The sequence below is a fragment of the Vipera berus genome (genome assembly GCF_964194415.1).
Source record: "Vipera berus genome assembly, chromosome: 2".
Taxonomy (NCBI): domain Eukaryota; kingdom Metazoa; phylum Chordata; class Lepidosauria; order Squamata; family Viperidae; genus Vipera; species Vipera berus.
Window position 1 is genome coordinate 144,832,117 of NC_138203.1, and position 16,181 is coordinate 144,848,297.

Genomic DNA, 16,181 nt, shown 5'->3' on the forward strand with positions numbered 1-16,181 from the left:
GACTTACAACCACAATTGGGACCAGAATTTCCATTGCTAAGCAAGATGGTTGTTAATTTACTACCTTTTTTGCCATGGTTGTTAAGCAAATCACATGCTTGTTCAGCAAATCTGGCTTCCTCCATTAACCGCTTTCAGAAGTTGGCAGGGGAAGGTTGCAAATGGCGACCCCATGTCCCTATCATTAATACAATGCCGGTTGCCAAGCACCCAGATTTCAATCATGTGAACTAGAGACGCTATGATGGTATGAGGACTAGTTGTAAGTCACTTTTTAAATGGGCTCAGTGGGTTAGGACGCTGAGCTTGTCGATCAGAAGGTCGGCAGTTTGGCGGGTCGAATCCCGAGTGCCGCGTAACAGTGAGCGGGCCTGTTACTCATCCCAGCTTCTGCCAACCTAGCAGTTCGAAAGCACGTAAAAATGCAAGTAGAAAAATAGAGACCACTATGGTGGGAAGGTAACCGCGTTCTGTGCGCCTTTGGCGTCTAGTCATGCCAGCCACATGACCACGGAGACGTCCTCGGACAAGCACTGGCTCTTCGGCTTTGAAACGGAGATGAGCACCGGCCCCTAGAGTCGGAAACGACTAGCACGCATGTGCAGGGGAACCTTTACCTTTACCTATAACCTCTAGTAACAGACACAAAGCAAATGGCTGTAAGTCAGGGACTACCTGTAAAGGGTAAAAATACATATATCCACATCGAGAACCCTCTTGATCCAAACACATTGCACAACTCCATGTTAAATAAGGTCCCCTACATTTCTGGAGCAGTTCAGGAGTTGTTTATAACTCAATATATTATTCCAATATTACATAAAGAAGCCATGTCCTACCAACCGTCCTCTATTTTTTAAGAGACAAGAGGGTGAGGAAAAGCTAAAAAATGGTCAATGGAGAAAAGGCACTATACAAATAAGTCACAACACATGGGTGAAACAATATCTTTTATTTTCCAAATAGTAAATTACTGACTAAAAATATTAGCCCTGATAAATTTTCCTTATTATGATCTATATAGAATGAAGAGTCTACCTTTCCAAAGGAAAAGAGAAATAGCTGAACACATAAGACAGTCTACTTGAAAGGACTCAAAAGGTAGAATAACGTCTTTAAATATACTTGCTCACATCTATTAAGGGCACTAGGAACATATCACCAGATGCCCACTAGGTGGCACACAAGTCTCACGTGAAAGATAATGCAAGGTCTACAAGTGACAGTGAGGTGCAAGGAATGGATTTAAATCTGCCCATTACGGGAGAGAAAGAAGAGAGATAAGGCAACATGTGAATCCTTTGAGGGCAGCATATATTTTCCTAACAGGCAACAGAAGAAGAGGCATGCACCCAACCCTGTCCCATTGGCACATGATGGTCAACTGTATCCCCAGAGAAGTGGAGATGAAAGTATTCCAGAGCGTTGTGATTGGGCCTCGTAACAGCCAAGATGCACAGGAACAGAAACGATTACATGACCTCGTAGCCACTGCGGATTCCTTTCATGAGACAACAGGCAAAAATGATGCCCAGGAGCTGGAAAAAAAACGAGAGAAAAATTATTTAGTCCTGATGTTTTCTTCAGAAATAGTAAGAATGTAGGAGCTGTGGGGGTGCATTGGTTGGAATGCAAGACTGAAGGCAAACTCTGCACACAGCCATATATCTATATAATCCCCTTTGCGGAAGTCTGCTTTTGTGAAATTCACTTTCTCAAGAACACAAACCAGAACAAGGCTATTAGCTTTTTCCAGCAAAACACAGATGCAGGTAGGCATGTTCAGATGAGAACCCGTTCCCACAAACAACAGCTTTTGTACCTCAAAGAAGGCAATGCCCAACGCAACTGCAGCCACAATCACAATGTGTCTCTTCAACCATTCTTCTATTTTTGTCACACAACCCTGCAGGGAAAGAAAACAATATTTGGAGGACTCTCTCAAAAGACTCAAGCTGGAGCAGAAAGTAGCTTCATGGGCAAAATTTGGGGGGGGCCGGTCTGGGGAAACTAGGATTAAGCTCCTACGTGAACTAGAGATCACTAGATGATTTTGGATTAGGCCAAGGATGCCTAACCGTGGCCACTTTAAGACTTGCAGACTTCAATTACCAGAATTCCTCAGCCAGCATTGTCAGCCAGAATGCTGGCTGGGGAATTCTGGGAGGTGAAGTCCACAAGTCTTAAAAAGGCCAAGGTTGGACACTCCTGGACTAGCCATATTCTCTAAACCTAGCCTACTTCACAGAGTTGCAGCAGGAAGGCTACTAGGGCAGATTTCCACTTGCTCTGCCTTTCATCAAGAGCTCAAAGCGGAATGAATAAATAAATGCGCCACCCCAACACTCTTGTCATACAAACCTCTTCAAAAGTATTGTCCTTGGTGGGATTTTGGGTACAGTCTGTGGCATTCTTGCAGCAGGAGGCGGGTACATGTCTAGGCTTGAATTTTGTGACATTAAACCAGTCAGTATAACTGTTGACTCCACAGCAGGAATACTAGAGTTGGGGAATGAGAAAAGAGAAGAGGAAAAAAGAGGCGAATATTTTAATATTTTGAGTTTTCTAAGTTTTCAATATCTGACTTGCATCTGATTTAAGAGGAAGCTTTTTTTAAAAAATAAACCCGTTGTTGTGCCTCATCTAATGCTGGACAGGGCTCCAGGAGCCCCAGTATACGTCCAGGCCGGCCAGCCACCCATCAGCTTCATTCTCACACATACAGAATTGGAATGGTTAGAGCTCAGCCTTTTCCTCTCCCTTTTTAACAGAAAACAATCACATCTATGGTAAATCTTCTTTGACGCATATTTCAACTATTCTGCTCCCGCCACTTTGAGCCTGCATCTCTCCTATGCCTTTCGTCTTCCTCTTCCAGAAGAGGAGGAAGCCTCATCCGCCTTTCCCCCAGTTGTCCCGTTTCAACTGAAAATGCAGGTTCTCCACCGCTCTTAAACTGCAAGGTATCAGCTGCAGGTGGATTCGCTCAATTTTGTGTAGAAAAAGCAATGCAACAAATATCACACAGACTGTAACTATGGACGTTTTGGAAAGTGAAGGACTGTCGAAGGCAATACTAAAAATCAGGAAAGGGGAATCTGCAAAGATATTAGGAAACCTTTTTTCCCCCCTCCTTAAATCCACTATTTATAACACCATCACTGCTTTGCCAGCCCTTGAGTCTAGAAGCAGACCGTTATGGTAAACTCACTTTCTTCTGCAAGTCATCCAAAGCTGTATTATTGCTGTAGTTATTCATTTCTTCCTGGATTTCATTGTTAATCACTGTTCGGACCTGGGAAAGAAAACAAAGGAAGAGAAGTAATAAGATTCAAAATGTTTCCATAGGATCTCATATAAAGAATGAATCAACCTCAACGTGGATTCTCTAAAGATGGACATCATAATCTAGGGCCTAACCTCTACTCCAGCCTTTGCCTGTGCTGGCTGGGGAATGATTGGAACCGTGGTCCAATACCGTTGTTTTCCCCCCTAGAAAATTTCATTATTTAAGGGTTGGGAGCAGTGGTGGGATTCAGCTGGTTTGCACCAGTTCGGCAGAACCGGTAGCTAATTTCTTGTTGCCCAGGCCCAGAACGGACTTCCGGAATCAGCATCCACACAGAGAACCGTTTGTTCGCCTATTTGAATCCCACCACTGGGTAGGTTACACTAGCATCATTCGTGAAGGTCTCTGTTACCTTGTCCTTAAAGATGTATCCTGCAATGGCAGCTGCAATCTCCACCAGGAAGATTAGAGTCAACAGCACAGCAAACTAAAGAGGAAAAAAAAATATCTGTAAACACTCTGGAGGAACAAATGGATCCCAACTGTTGTGTCTCCCTTTATTTGGGATTAACGAGACAAAAATGAGTTTGGCTCACATAACCCACCTCCAGATAAAGTTGTCTCTATTCAAGAAAAAGAAAAAAAGAACTATCCCCAAACTAGAAAATATTTCGGCAAACAAGTTTTCAATTCTGGTTCTCTATTATGGCCATAAACTAGGCTTCTTCTGCATCAGAATGTTTGGTGGGGAGTTTATAAGTTGCTTTTTATTATTATTATTTCTTTACTTATTTATGTATATGACCACCCACTCACTCATATCTATAAGGCACCAATTGAATAGGGCTGCACCACCAAATAAAGCCACTAGGGCCATCTTGATTCAGAGGCTTCCATGTTCATCTAGGACAGGGGTAGGCAACCTTGGCTCTTTTATGACTCGTGGACTTCAACTCCCAGAATTCCTGAGCCAGCCAAGCTGGCTCAGGAATTCTGGGAGTTGAAGTCCACGAGTCATAAAAGAGCCAAGGTTGCCTACCCCTGATCTAGGAAAAACAAATTTCTTAGCCTCCCAATGACCCTCTGCCCTATAACTTTATACTTCTCTCCAGTGTTTGCCAATGCACTTCAGTTTAGGGCAACAATTTTAGCGTGATTAGACCCACCACACAAAAAAAAGTTTTTAAAGACAAACATGTAAACTCTACATCTCTTGTGGGCCCTTCTAATATTCATCACCAATCTATAGCTTGCCAAGACCTTAGATTTATCCAGAAACACCCACGCACAGTCTACAAGACTTTGGCCAATGGGGACCTTTTGCCACTATGATTTTAAAACAGGTTAAAGGCAATTTCTGTTGGGAATCAAGAGGCATTTCTCCACAGAATAACACATCATGCTCTATGTATTTCCATGAAGCAACCAGGAACCTAAATTATGCAAAAGATATACACAGCTGTTGACATGACTTCGCACAGAAGTTTTAGCAAAGAAAGGTTTTTAAATGATTTTAAAATACAGTTTTTGACCCAACATGTTCATTTCTAACAGAAAGGCCAAAATAAATCTCCTGAATGGATTTCACAAGTACTGTTAAGCCCTGAATATTTCTGTTCTCATTACGATTTCTCCAACTCTCTAAAGTGCAAAGATTAATGACTGACAAAGTACTGATATAGCCCTTCAAAGTTTTAAATATCTAAATCCGTAGTTTTAATGTTTTAATTTTACTTCTTTTATAACTAGTAAGCCTGCCTGGAGTCACCTTGTAGGGGGATGGATGGCATAAAAATTAAATAAATAAAAATGTACTTTCTAAATTATTTTTAAAAGGCTCTGGATTAGATTGGAATATTCCTTTGTGAATCCTCTTCTCAACGGCAAAAGTATTACTATAATATGGTCTGTGGCCATGCCCACCATGTTATCTGATTCACTTCATTATTGAACATGTTTTTTAAAATGAAATGGGAAGCTGGCATGCTAAAAAGTAAAATGCTAATGTCCAATTAAATCCAATTAAAGCTTCTGGACCCCACAAGCATCCTTAAAAAATAACATGCTCTTAACATCACCCAGGTATGTTCACCAATTCAAGGAACCAGGAATAGCAGTTGCCAGATGACATACGTTTCAGCCCCAGGGGTCTGTGGCAAAGAATTGTCAGGTGGCACATTCCTAAGTAACACTTCCGCAATGAGACACAGATAAATCTGCAAAGTGACTGCATAACAGTGTCTGTTTGATTTCTCACGTTTCCCATTTCCCAAGCTCCAAAAAATAACACTACGGTTCCGATTCTTTCTCAGAACCTGGAATAAGGTCATCAGCAATTTCATAGACCTCCCCCCCCCCCCGGTTTCTTCTCCATCACCCCCTCACCGTGGTGACCATGCAGTAGTTCTCCTTCGCTGCCCCACAGCAACCAAAAAAGGAGATGAAGAACACTATGACGCCCACGGACAGGATGACAATGGGAGCAGCAGAAGCTGATGGTGGGCCGGTCATCACCAGGGTGTTTTTGAGCTCGATTTGTACGAAAATCCCCAGGGCAATCAGAGCAATTCCGCAGAGCTGTGGAGAAGGAAAACAAAGCATCAGCATTGGGATGATGAGAAGGAGGGAAACAGCCATGTAGAGAAGGTGGTGCCTTCTCTTCAATGGACGTGTTCCAGAGGAGGCCAGATAGGTATGTGTTGATGTTTTAATTACATGACCGCACCAAGCAGAAGGCTGGACTTAAATAGGCTTTTCCAACTCTAAGATTCTGTCATAATCTTAGAAGGGCTGCATCTAGGAAGGAAAATAGGCTAAAGACACCAGGTGGGGGAAGACCTTTAAGCCACCAGTTTGTCGTCTCCTAAAACCCACTTGCTCCTGAATTTTAATGGCACGGGGGTCAGAAATTGGCGGCATGCTTTCCTATTTCTTTGAGTCACGAAATAAGCAAACTAAAATAACTACTATTTTACCTGTAGTCAACCTCTCTGGTACCCATAAGGCACTAGGTCCTACCTGGTTTTATTCTGCTGTTTCTAGATGTTTAAAATTTAAGCAAAACAATCGAATGGGAAGCTATGGTGCCGCAAAGCTTTAATTTCAAGGAAGCTTCGGGTTTTTTTCTCTCTCTATCTTTTAAAGAAAGGAAACAAAAACCAGCAGCTAAATTCAGGAAAACAGAAAACCACATCTCAATGTGTGGGTGATGCTGTTCTGCGCGTTATCACCACATCCTCCGGGGGCCTTGTTTATGTGTTAATTTAGATCCCACCTTTCTTTCCGGAGTCCAAGGTTCAATATGCACATTCCCTCCTCTTATTTTTCTTATAAAAAACAATCTGGTAAGTTGGCTTGAGGGGCAGCAATTGCCCCAAAGTTACTCAATGAACTTTCAGGGCTGACTGTGTTTGGAACCTGAATCATCCCTGCCCAACAACTCAAACATCATACCAACTAGCTCTTATTCAGGGCAACTCCCCAACCACGTTCCTCTCTTCTGATATAAATGAATCCTTATCAACTTTGGTCCAAACGTTGTCCTCCCCTCAAGCAAGAGAGTTAATGTGAGAAGTTCCCCTATTTTATATATCCCAATGCTAACTCCAACTAACCCAGCTTCAACCTCACCCTCAAAATGGTGGCATAGGCAAATGAATACATTTGGAATGCTTGATGTTTTGTCCTCCCATGAAAGCCTTCCATCTCTTATTATATGTATAGGGCCAACTTTGGATAATTTGCTAAGTCATTCTCTACTAGTTGCCTTCAGGTAAGCTGAGTGAAACTCCCATCAGCCCAAGTGGGCTGGATCATGCAGGGAATGAGGGGGACTTTGAAGTCCAATTCTTAAGCAGTGTAGCCATCTAGAAAGAGGGCATTAGCTATTTTTGCCATATATTGTTTGTGTCAATAGCATAGCTTGAGCAATCAGATATCCTCTAGATTTGTTTGCTTACAATATCAACCAGTAGTTAGAAATTGTGTGTATTGCCGTCCAGAACACAGTAACCAGGGTATCAGTTTGTTTATTCTGAACAGCATCACAAAGGGAAATTGACTCATTCATTTATTTAATTTCAGCACCAACCAACTCCAGAGTGACTCTTAAGAGATTTTAAGTGACAGTAAAGTAATAATTTCCTGAACTCTATGGACCACATCAGAACAAGCTTCTTAAAAATGAAATGGGGCCAGTAGATAAAAGTAATAGGACAGTATCCTGCAAAACTGTGACAAAATAAAGAAAGCAAGACTTGTATATTTTTTTTGCTATCAAATCATCCATACAATTATATTTGAATTAAAGTACTTAAAAATTGCTTGCTTTAATCATTAATTACTTATAACTTCAGTCTTTAGAACACATATATCATGCTATTTTCCAGCATAATCAATCTTCTTATAACTTTTTAAAGCTCATCTTGTTATACTGTGTTGTTAGCTGCGAAGTCGTGTCCGACCCATCACGACCCCATGGACAAGGTTCCTCCAGGCCTTCCTGTCCTCTACCATCTTATGGAGTCTGTTATACTGTATGCTGCTGTAAAAGAAGGTATCCTATCCCCTTACATTACCTCCTCTTCCAAGATTAGCAGGTCTGATCAAAAAGCTCCATCTTAATTCTGCAAGAAAACATGGACGTAATCTGTTTACATTATTCTCCACTTCTTCAATTTTTCTGTACTACATTTCATAAACCAACCAAGGTCGGTTTATGAAACTACCACACGACAATAATATCAATCAACTAGTACTAATTAATCCACTAAATACAATCCAAATGAACAATTCACCACAGATCCAGCCATAATTCATGATGGGCAACTAAGTGCTGATGAATTCCTCTCTAAATTAGTCTTAACTGGGTTTCCAAAAGCTTCTGCACTTTCATTCAAATATTAACTAAGTCCAACTTTTTTAAGCTCAGCCACTGCCAAATGAGATGAGGTCGCTTCCTGCACTTATAATGATGAACCACCATGGACACGTCAGTGGGAGAAGTTTGGGCCAGGACCACAAACTTATTTTAGCCAGTCTAGTGTGTTGTATGGATCTCAGGGAAATACTTTCAAAACCATGCCCTCTTTTCACCATTCCAGTGAAAATCAAACACATTTTATATACATAATATTTAATTCTCAATATTTATTTCCCCCCCCTCACTTAAATGAAAGGTCTTTCAATTCCCTTTCCCCGGCAAATCTTATTCGTTTTGCAATAGCCTGTTTTTATGTGGCTCATGAAATCAAATATGGAAATACACTGTCTCTTGGTTTCCTTTTCTTTTTAACAAATGCTTATTTAATCCTACCAAGGATCTGGTTGCACATGCCACAAATTTGGAACTCACGATGCATATGGAAACTCTCTACGAAGATGACTAAGATGGGGGAAAATTTGCATTTTGCACTTGAGAGTCGACTCTGTTTGGGTTGGATTAAATCAGATATGTCAAACCTGCGACGTCACATGATTTCACGCGATGTATCGGGGTGGGCGTGGCTTCTGCATGACACATCCGGCCTGTGGGCTGGCAGTTTTGACACCCCTGGATTAAATCATGTTAAAATCTGCTTGCTTTTTTTTGTTACAGATATACAGGCAGAAAATAGTTGTGTTCAAAACAAACCATGGCCCCAGACTATAAAACAGCAGGTTGTATATTAGAAAACACTTTGGCACATGTGCTTAATAGAATCAAATTACTAACTGGTCTCTGAAGAAAGGATAGCAAGGACAAAGAGACTAAAAGCTTCAGAACAGGAACTGCAGTATTTTTAAAAAACAAGCAAAAGATTTTATTTTTATTTTTTTTAAAAGGAGAGTCCTTCTTATAGCATTAAGGCTAATCTTAATAAATAAGTTCTGGATTTCCAAAACACAGAAGGTCTTCTCTCCAACCTTTGCCACACATTTCCCAAATAATTAGAACTTCCTGGATTTAGTGTTTATCTTTTACCCTATCACAGCAGGATGGACCCACCCAAAGCAAAGAGACTCAGCCTATATCCTGATAGCACACTTAGCTATTTTCCATGATAGCCCAAGCGTGAAAGGCAGACACAGTGGAATTATTTCTACTGTAACAAGAATATTTTTATTTGTATCCTGTATTTATTATTTTAACCAATCGCTCATGGAGGCAAGCATCCAGCATGCCTTCCTCCCATTTTCTCTACAACTATCCTGCGAGATCAGTTGGGCTGAAAAAGAGTGACCGACCCAAAACCAAGGCAAGGCAAGACTGGAACTCACCAGCTCCTGCTTTCTAGCCTGGTGCCTTCACCACTAAACATTGGCAGCCAGAAGCAGAAATTCCTCTTGGCCCAACTCCAGGGTACATGAAATTCCCCGGGTCTGATGTGGCTGTCACTTACAATATAGACTGACCCACACTCGTTATGATTCACCAGTCTCAACATATTCAGGGCACATATTTTACACATACACATGTGTAGATGAAGGAGAATATCTGTAGCTCAGGGTTGAAATGAGGGTTCCCTGGTGCTCTATGAGCTCGCTTGTTTTCCTGCAGACGTTTCATGACCCTAACTAGGTAACACCATCAGTGACATCAGAATATAAACCGACAGCAAACAGCACTCCTTACTAGCACTGATGATGTAACTGTCAAGCAGTTACTCAGAGTCACTTGAAAAGCCCATAGGTCGGAAACTTGACAGTAACCTAGTTAGGGTCATGAAACGACTCCAAGAAAACAAGCAAGCTCAGAGAGCACCAAGGGACCACCCACACACACACTATAGAGGACTCCTTGAAAGAACAAGCAAAAAAAACACAGCAATGGAACACAGCGAATCGGAGCCACAATTAATTTGCCTTGCAGAAGTGGTTTCAATTCTTGTGTAAAGCAATCCCTTAAGGGTCAAGAGGAAAGATGTTTGCTTTCCAGCATCAGGAATGGGGTTTGATACTACGATCTAAGGATGCAAAATAACTGCATTTCAAATGAAAAAAAAATCCTAAATGCAAAATATCATCTCTGCTGCTCCTTGTTCCTTGTCACTGAATAAATAGAACAGTATTAACTTCTCTGTTAGGGATACTGCTTTGATCAACAGGGTACTTTAGGATTAATGTTTCTATAACAAAAGAGTTAAGAAAAGATTTTAAACCTCCCCCCCTGCACTCAAATTGTTTCTAAAATAAAATGACAGACTCCTCATGACAATGATATAGATTTCCTGATTAAACTAGCACATTCACATGGTAGCCTTCTTCCTTAACAGTTTTCTCATAAATTTTTTGTTCAGAATACCGAGAAACATTCTTTTGAATATTTGTCTAACCTGACCTTATGCATACCTTAGGTAAAGGGTGTCAAACTTGCAAAGTCACGTGATGTATCGTGACTTTTTTTCCATTGCCGGCAATGGGCGCAGTTTCGCCATGATGCATCCAGGCTGCGGGCTGGCATTTTGACACCCCCGCATTAGGTTTTCCCTTATATCAGGGGATTTATCTCTTATACCAAGGATCTCCAAACTTGGCAACTTTAAGAACTTGGGAACCGGCTGGCTGGGGAATTCCGGAAGTTGAAGTTCACAAGTCTTAATGTTGCCAGGTCTGGAGTTCCCTGCCTTCTACTATCAGGCTTCTTTCAGACAGCCATCAATCCTATTCTTTTATTACCTGCTACTAGTTGTTTTCCATAGTCCTATGAAAAAATACATTAATCACTAGTTCAACACAAGTGGCACAGCAACCAGAAACAAAAAAGAAAAGCAAAGAAATCCACACCACTTACTGTTTCTACATTTGCTTTTCCCTTTTACACTCAGATTATTCTATTGTGAAGGGGCAATGATGTCTGGACAAGCATAAACAGACTATCTTAAAATAACAGTGCCTATCAAAGTCTATTTTTTGTTTCTGCATTACAGCCAGGCAACATCTGGCTGCTGCGTACATTAGAAGAAATAATTCCACCAACTTCACTGTTTGGCCAAATAAAAGTTTGCTTACCATTCTAGAGAACAAAAATCAACTACGAAGCTTTTCCAAAGTAGAAAAAGGATAACTTGGCACTTTCATGATTTGATTCCTGAACCACCCCAGATATGCAGCTAAACCTGTTCTGAGATAGATGCCAATTCTTGTGACTTTGGTCCAAACAGAATTAAAGAGAGGCAGTCATAATTTATTTTCTCGTTAAGCATAAGGCCACCAAATGTTACGCTGACAAATGACTTTCCAGATCATACAGTTTCCCTTATGTAAATGGGGCCTAACAACAGGAAATAAACTAGTACACTATCTAAATTGCAAAGCCTACACAAAGCCTAAGACACAGGTTCTTACGCACGAAATGCGGTCTTTTTTAAAGAAATCTCTGGAAGGTAAAATTCCAGTAACTATCAACTGCTCCTCTATAAAACTCAAAACAGTGGAAACCTAGCACATATTCGGGCAGGGGTGCGCAAAAAGGGTTCTCCCACAATTATTTAGTATCTTGATAATTTTCCAAGAGAAAAATTGTGTTATGCATTTCTTCAAAAACAGGCAAATAGATATTTGAATCCAAGAACGAATGCCATTTTGCCAAAGTATATTTGTATATATGTATTTTCACTGTTCAAATACAATGAAAAACATGTACACAAAATCAGATTATCAAGATGCATCTCATTACTGAAATGTAGATACTGATATGTATATATGGGACATAATACTACTACAAAATATTTCGGAGTCTAGAAGAAGTCTAGACAGAAGACTTTTTTTAAAAAAAGCAAGATTTCACATTTGTAACTCCTTTTTCTGTTCCATACCATAAGAATGCTCTTCACCCAGTTGTATTTATCATTTTGATTGCATTACGAGAGAGAAAGAGAACAAACATATGGCTAATTCACCCTTTGCGGTTAGCAAAATAAACACTATACAGTACTAAGAAAGGTCAATTGTCAAGTTCCTATCATCTATTTCGTCCAATAAAAAACTCCTGTTTCTCCAAAGGGAAATTCCAAGTTTTACAAGGGTATTGGGGAGCGGTAAAGAGCACTGAGTAACTTGCTTATATATTAGCTCTTGCATTTTAGCTACTTTAATCCAACTGCATCGACATAAAGAACTCCCAAGTGCTTCTGGGAAAAACCAGCATCCTTTTTTAAATACAAAACCCCAACTGATCCCAGGGTTCCATCCTTTGCTCCCACCTGCCCCTCGCAAAGCCCACACCAAACTTTCTGTGTGCATGCATTTTTTTCATACTACTCCACCAATTCACCCACAAATTAGTATTACTCCATAGCTGTATCTATGTGTTAAAGCAGACATGTCAAACACAAGGCCCGGGGGCCAGATCCGGCCCGCGAAGTGGTTTCATGCGGCCCGCAAAGCCATCCTGGAAACAGTGAGGGAACAGCCCCCTCTGCCTTGGCCCTGGCCCAGAGACCCTCAGATCTGTCCCACTCCTGCCCAGGCCCCCATAGGCACCCTTGATGCGAATGATGTAGAGCTGGCCACGCCCACCCAGCAGGCCACGCCCACCTGGCCCCCTGAGGGCAACCGCAATGCTGATGCGGCCCTCAATGAAATTGAGTTTGACACCCCTGTGTTAAAGGGTACTGAATTTTTAAAAAAAAACTATATTTTTTGCAGAATTTCCTTCATAAAAAAGAAAAAAATATATGCAAAATATAAAAATATATTAAAAACAAATATAGAAACAAAAAAAATGGAAACTGAGGTATTTAGACCCAAGTGAGAAAGCTATTCAGGTCTTGTATGGGCACACTCACGTACCTGTCAGCAATTCCCTTAAAAAACTGCTCCTTTTTTGGAGCTCATATGACAGTCACTGAGACCCCCAGAAAATCCTGGATGTGTTCGAGTTAAGGAGCTAGTAAAGATACAACCCGCAGGGCAATTATAGGGCAAATCCATTTCCTGTGAACAAATGTCCTATTTTACACTTGCAACAAAATGGAGAGTCAGTTTTTAAAACTGTCTGGTCTGTAACGCCCAGAATTTGTCACAGTAGGTATTGAAAAGGGATGTAGAAAGTTCAATTTATTTCTGTGGTTGAGCAATGTAGCAAGTCATGTTATTTCTGCAGAATTAGGATATGTAATCCAGATCAGTGAAAGTGCTTTGAAAGTCTCGCTACATTCCACAGGACCTTGTTCGCCTTGCCAACACTAGAAACTGGCCCTGTGCTGCAAGCAGATCAGCAGGCTTTGTTGCCATACAGAGAATACCGCAATGGCTGCTATGGTAAAAGCAGCAATTTCGGCCACATCAGTCACTGAAAGGATAATATGCAGCTTCTAGTCTAACAGGAAACCACCAAATTCTGGAACCCTGGTGTTCGGCAATTTCATTGGCCAAACTGATACCGAAGTCTCAAAATGTTCAGCTATTTGTGGGCTGAACTTTCTACTTCAGCAGTTCTTCATGTTTTTTATGGAGAGCTATTTGTGCATTGGCTGGCTTTATACTAGGTCAGTAGTTTGCCATATGAACCCATTCCTATATGGAAAGACAGAGAAGCACATCTTCCTTCTAGCATATTAATTATATTCACCCATTGTAATAATAGCAATAATATGGTTTGTTTAGTTTGGCTTAACAGGCCATGTAAATCCAATTGTTTTGGTTTAAGCCCATTTTACAGAAGTTGAGTGAACTGTGGCTTACTCAACATGATGATTGAGCAAACCATTTTCTTACAACAGTGGTTTCCAACCTTTTCACTGAAATCTTTGGAGGATTACCGCATAAGTCTAGGTGAGCAATGCAAATCCTATGGGCAACACAGCACAACCAGCCTTTTTTCAGATATTCTCCCAGGGATTTCAAAATTAATCTATAGAAATACAGTTGAAATCTCATGAGATTTTATTTATTTATTTATTTATTTTATTACATTTATATACCGCCCTTTCCCGAAGGACTCAGGGCGGTTTACAGGGTGATTAAAAAAAACAAGATACAAAAGTTAAAAACAAATTTAAAAAAAAAAGATTTTGATACTCTTCTCCAAAATCTCACAACAATTCAATCAGGAACACCAATACCTTGTGAGATTTGGTGCTTTTACAAGATTTCAGCTATTTAAGGAATACCGTTAAAGTGAAGTTTAAATTTCCATTGGTAAATTAATTTATGCTGTTTGTGAATTGTTAGGTGCCATGGAATTATACTCTAATCCAGTTTTATTTTTGTTTTCGATCCAGGATTTTACATTTGGGGCTTTTGTATTGAAAAGGATACTGTTCTTGGAAAGGAATTAGTATTACAAATTAGTATTAGTATTTCTTCCAAACCTAGCAGTTTAGTTATCAGGAAAATTGCTGATTTAATAGGTTTTAGATATACAAATATAAGTGCCTCAGATGTTGACTTCTGTAGAAATACAGTGCAAGCCCAAACACTGACCAGGTCAGCAGGATAAAATTGTAAATATGGAGTTCTTCTACTGTTTTTAAAACCTATTAAAAGTCAACAAAATGTCTGGCCAAGCCTTCAGGAACAAGCAGATGGAGCTTAAACTAGCACCCCGATTGATATACATAATGCTTCTCCGGGGATAGTACAAACAGAAGTCAAACATATTCCACGTAAACATGCCCCAGAAATCTTGGCTGGGGAAGGGGCCCAGCGAGGATATCCATAATAATAAGGAATCTTCACCCTTTAAGACCAGAATCAGCCCCCTTATTAACTTACCCAGAATATAAAGTTGAAGAAAAACACCAGGTATTTAATACACTTCATCCCACCTTCCACTCCCATCTTGCGTTTTTTGTTTCTGTAAGGAAAAGGAGGAGAGGGGAGGGAAGGAGAGGAAATCATTACAGGGTCAAGGAAAAGAAACAGTCTAATAATAAAATGGAGGTTGTTTAAAAAAAACAAAAAGGAAACAGGAAACTTGGGAAAGTTTACCGTAGTAGACAAAGCAATCAAGAAACAGAGACCCGCAATTCCAGGAATCGTGATCAGCTTTATTGAAGGAAGGGGGAAAAACCCTGGCCGAAATCCTTTGCTTAGGTAGTAACTCGACAGTATCTGGCTACTCGAGGGGAAAACGGCGAGCGGACTAAAAACAGGACACGCGCTCCAGTCAAGAAGTTCCCAATCCGGGACAACACCCAAACTTCCCGTTCTCCCGCCCCACTTTGCTCCCTTACGTAAATCCCCCGCGCTACACCTCGCAGCGCCGGCTCCCTGCCCGCAGGCCGGTCCTTTCTCTCACCCTCTGGAAATTTTGTGGGGTGTTTTTTTAGGGGGGGGGGAACGGAGAGCGAGGGCGAAGAGAGGAGGAAAAAGAGCCCCTCCACCCTCCCCGAGCAGCGTGGCAAAGAGCGGCCTGCCTCGCCGAGCTAAAAACTCCGTCCGCTACTTAAGGCGTCGGGTCCACACAACCCCCCCCCTCCCCGCTCTTCCGTCTCTTGCCTAAGCAGCGGCAGATTTCACAACCGAGAGCCTTGGGGAAGGGGCGGGGGAGGGGAGGGAGGGAGCGGGCCGGAGGAAGGGAGGAGGGCGGGGGGGGGCAGAGCGGAGAAAAAAAAAGCCCCCAAGTCCAAGGCAACTAGCGGACCGCTTGACTGCATTTCCCCCCCCTCCCTTCCTCCCTCCTCCTCCTCCTCGCCCGCTTTTTACTTTCCAAGCCGGCCATTCGTTAACAACCGCCCCCCGGTTGTCCTTTGGCTTACCTTTCTCCTCTTTAAGTAAGTGGGGGGCGGGGGAAGAAGAAGCCCTCGCCGACAGGCTACGTCTCGGTAGTAAAAAGCAAAAAGCGTCGCCTTCCCCGCGTCTTACACACTCCCTTCTCCTCCGCCCCGCGTGCGCTTTCTGCCTCGGCTCGGCTCCGTCCCCTCCCCTCCCTTCCCCTTCCCCGCCTGCTGGTGGTCATGTGAAGGGG

At 41.6% G+C, this 16,181-nt stretch overlaps 1 protein-coding gene across 2 annotated transcripts; it reads right to left on the reverse strand.

Annotated features, from left to right (window-relative positions):
* Window positions 1–933: 933 nt before the first annotated feature.
* On the reverse strand, window positions 934–16,152 carry CD63 (CD63 molecule). 2 transcript variants are annotated; one of them, XM_081320642.1, is made up of 8 exons: window positions 15,973–16,152; window positions 14,987–15,068; window positions 5,675–5,866; window positions 3,702–3,776; window positions 3,212–3,295; window positions 2,362–2,499; window positions 1,823–1,906; window positions 934–1,538 (listed from the first exon to the last, which is right to left on the reverse strand). In XM_081320642.1, exons 2-8 carry the CDS (start codon window positions 15,050–15,052, stop codon window positions 1,473–1,475), a joined length of 705 nt encoding a protein of 234 aa, XP_081176768.1. In that variant the 5' UTR covers window positions 15,053–15,068; window positions 15,973–16,152; the 3' UTR covers window positions 934–1,472. The 2 variants fall into 2 exon arrangements, with proteins under 2 accessions (XP_081176768.1, XP_081176769.1); XM_081320643.1 differs by lacking the exon at window positions 15,973–16,152 and adding an exon at window positions 15,203–15,670.
* Between the last annotated feature and the right edge of the window lie 29 nt (window positions 16,153–16,181).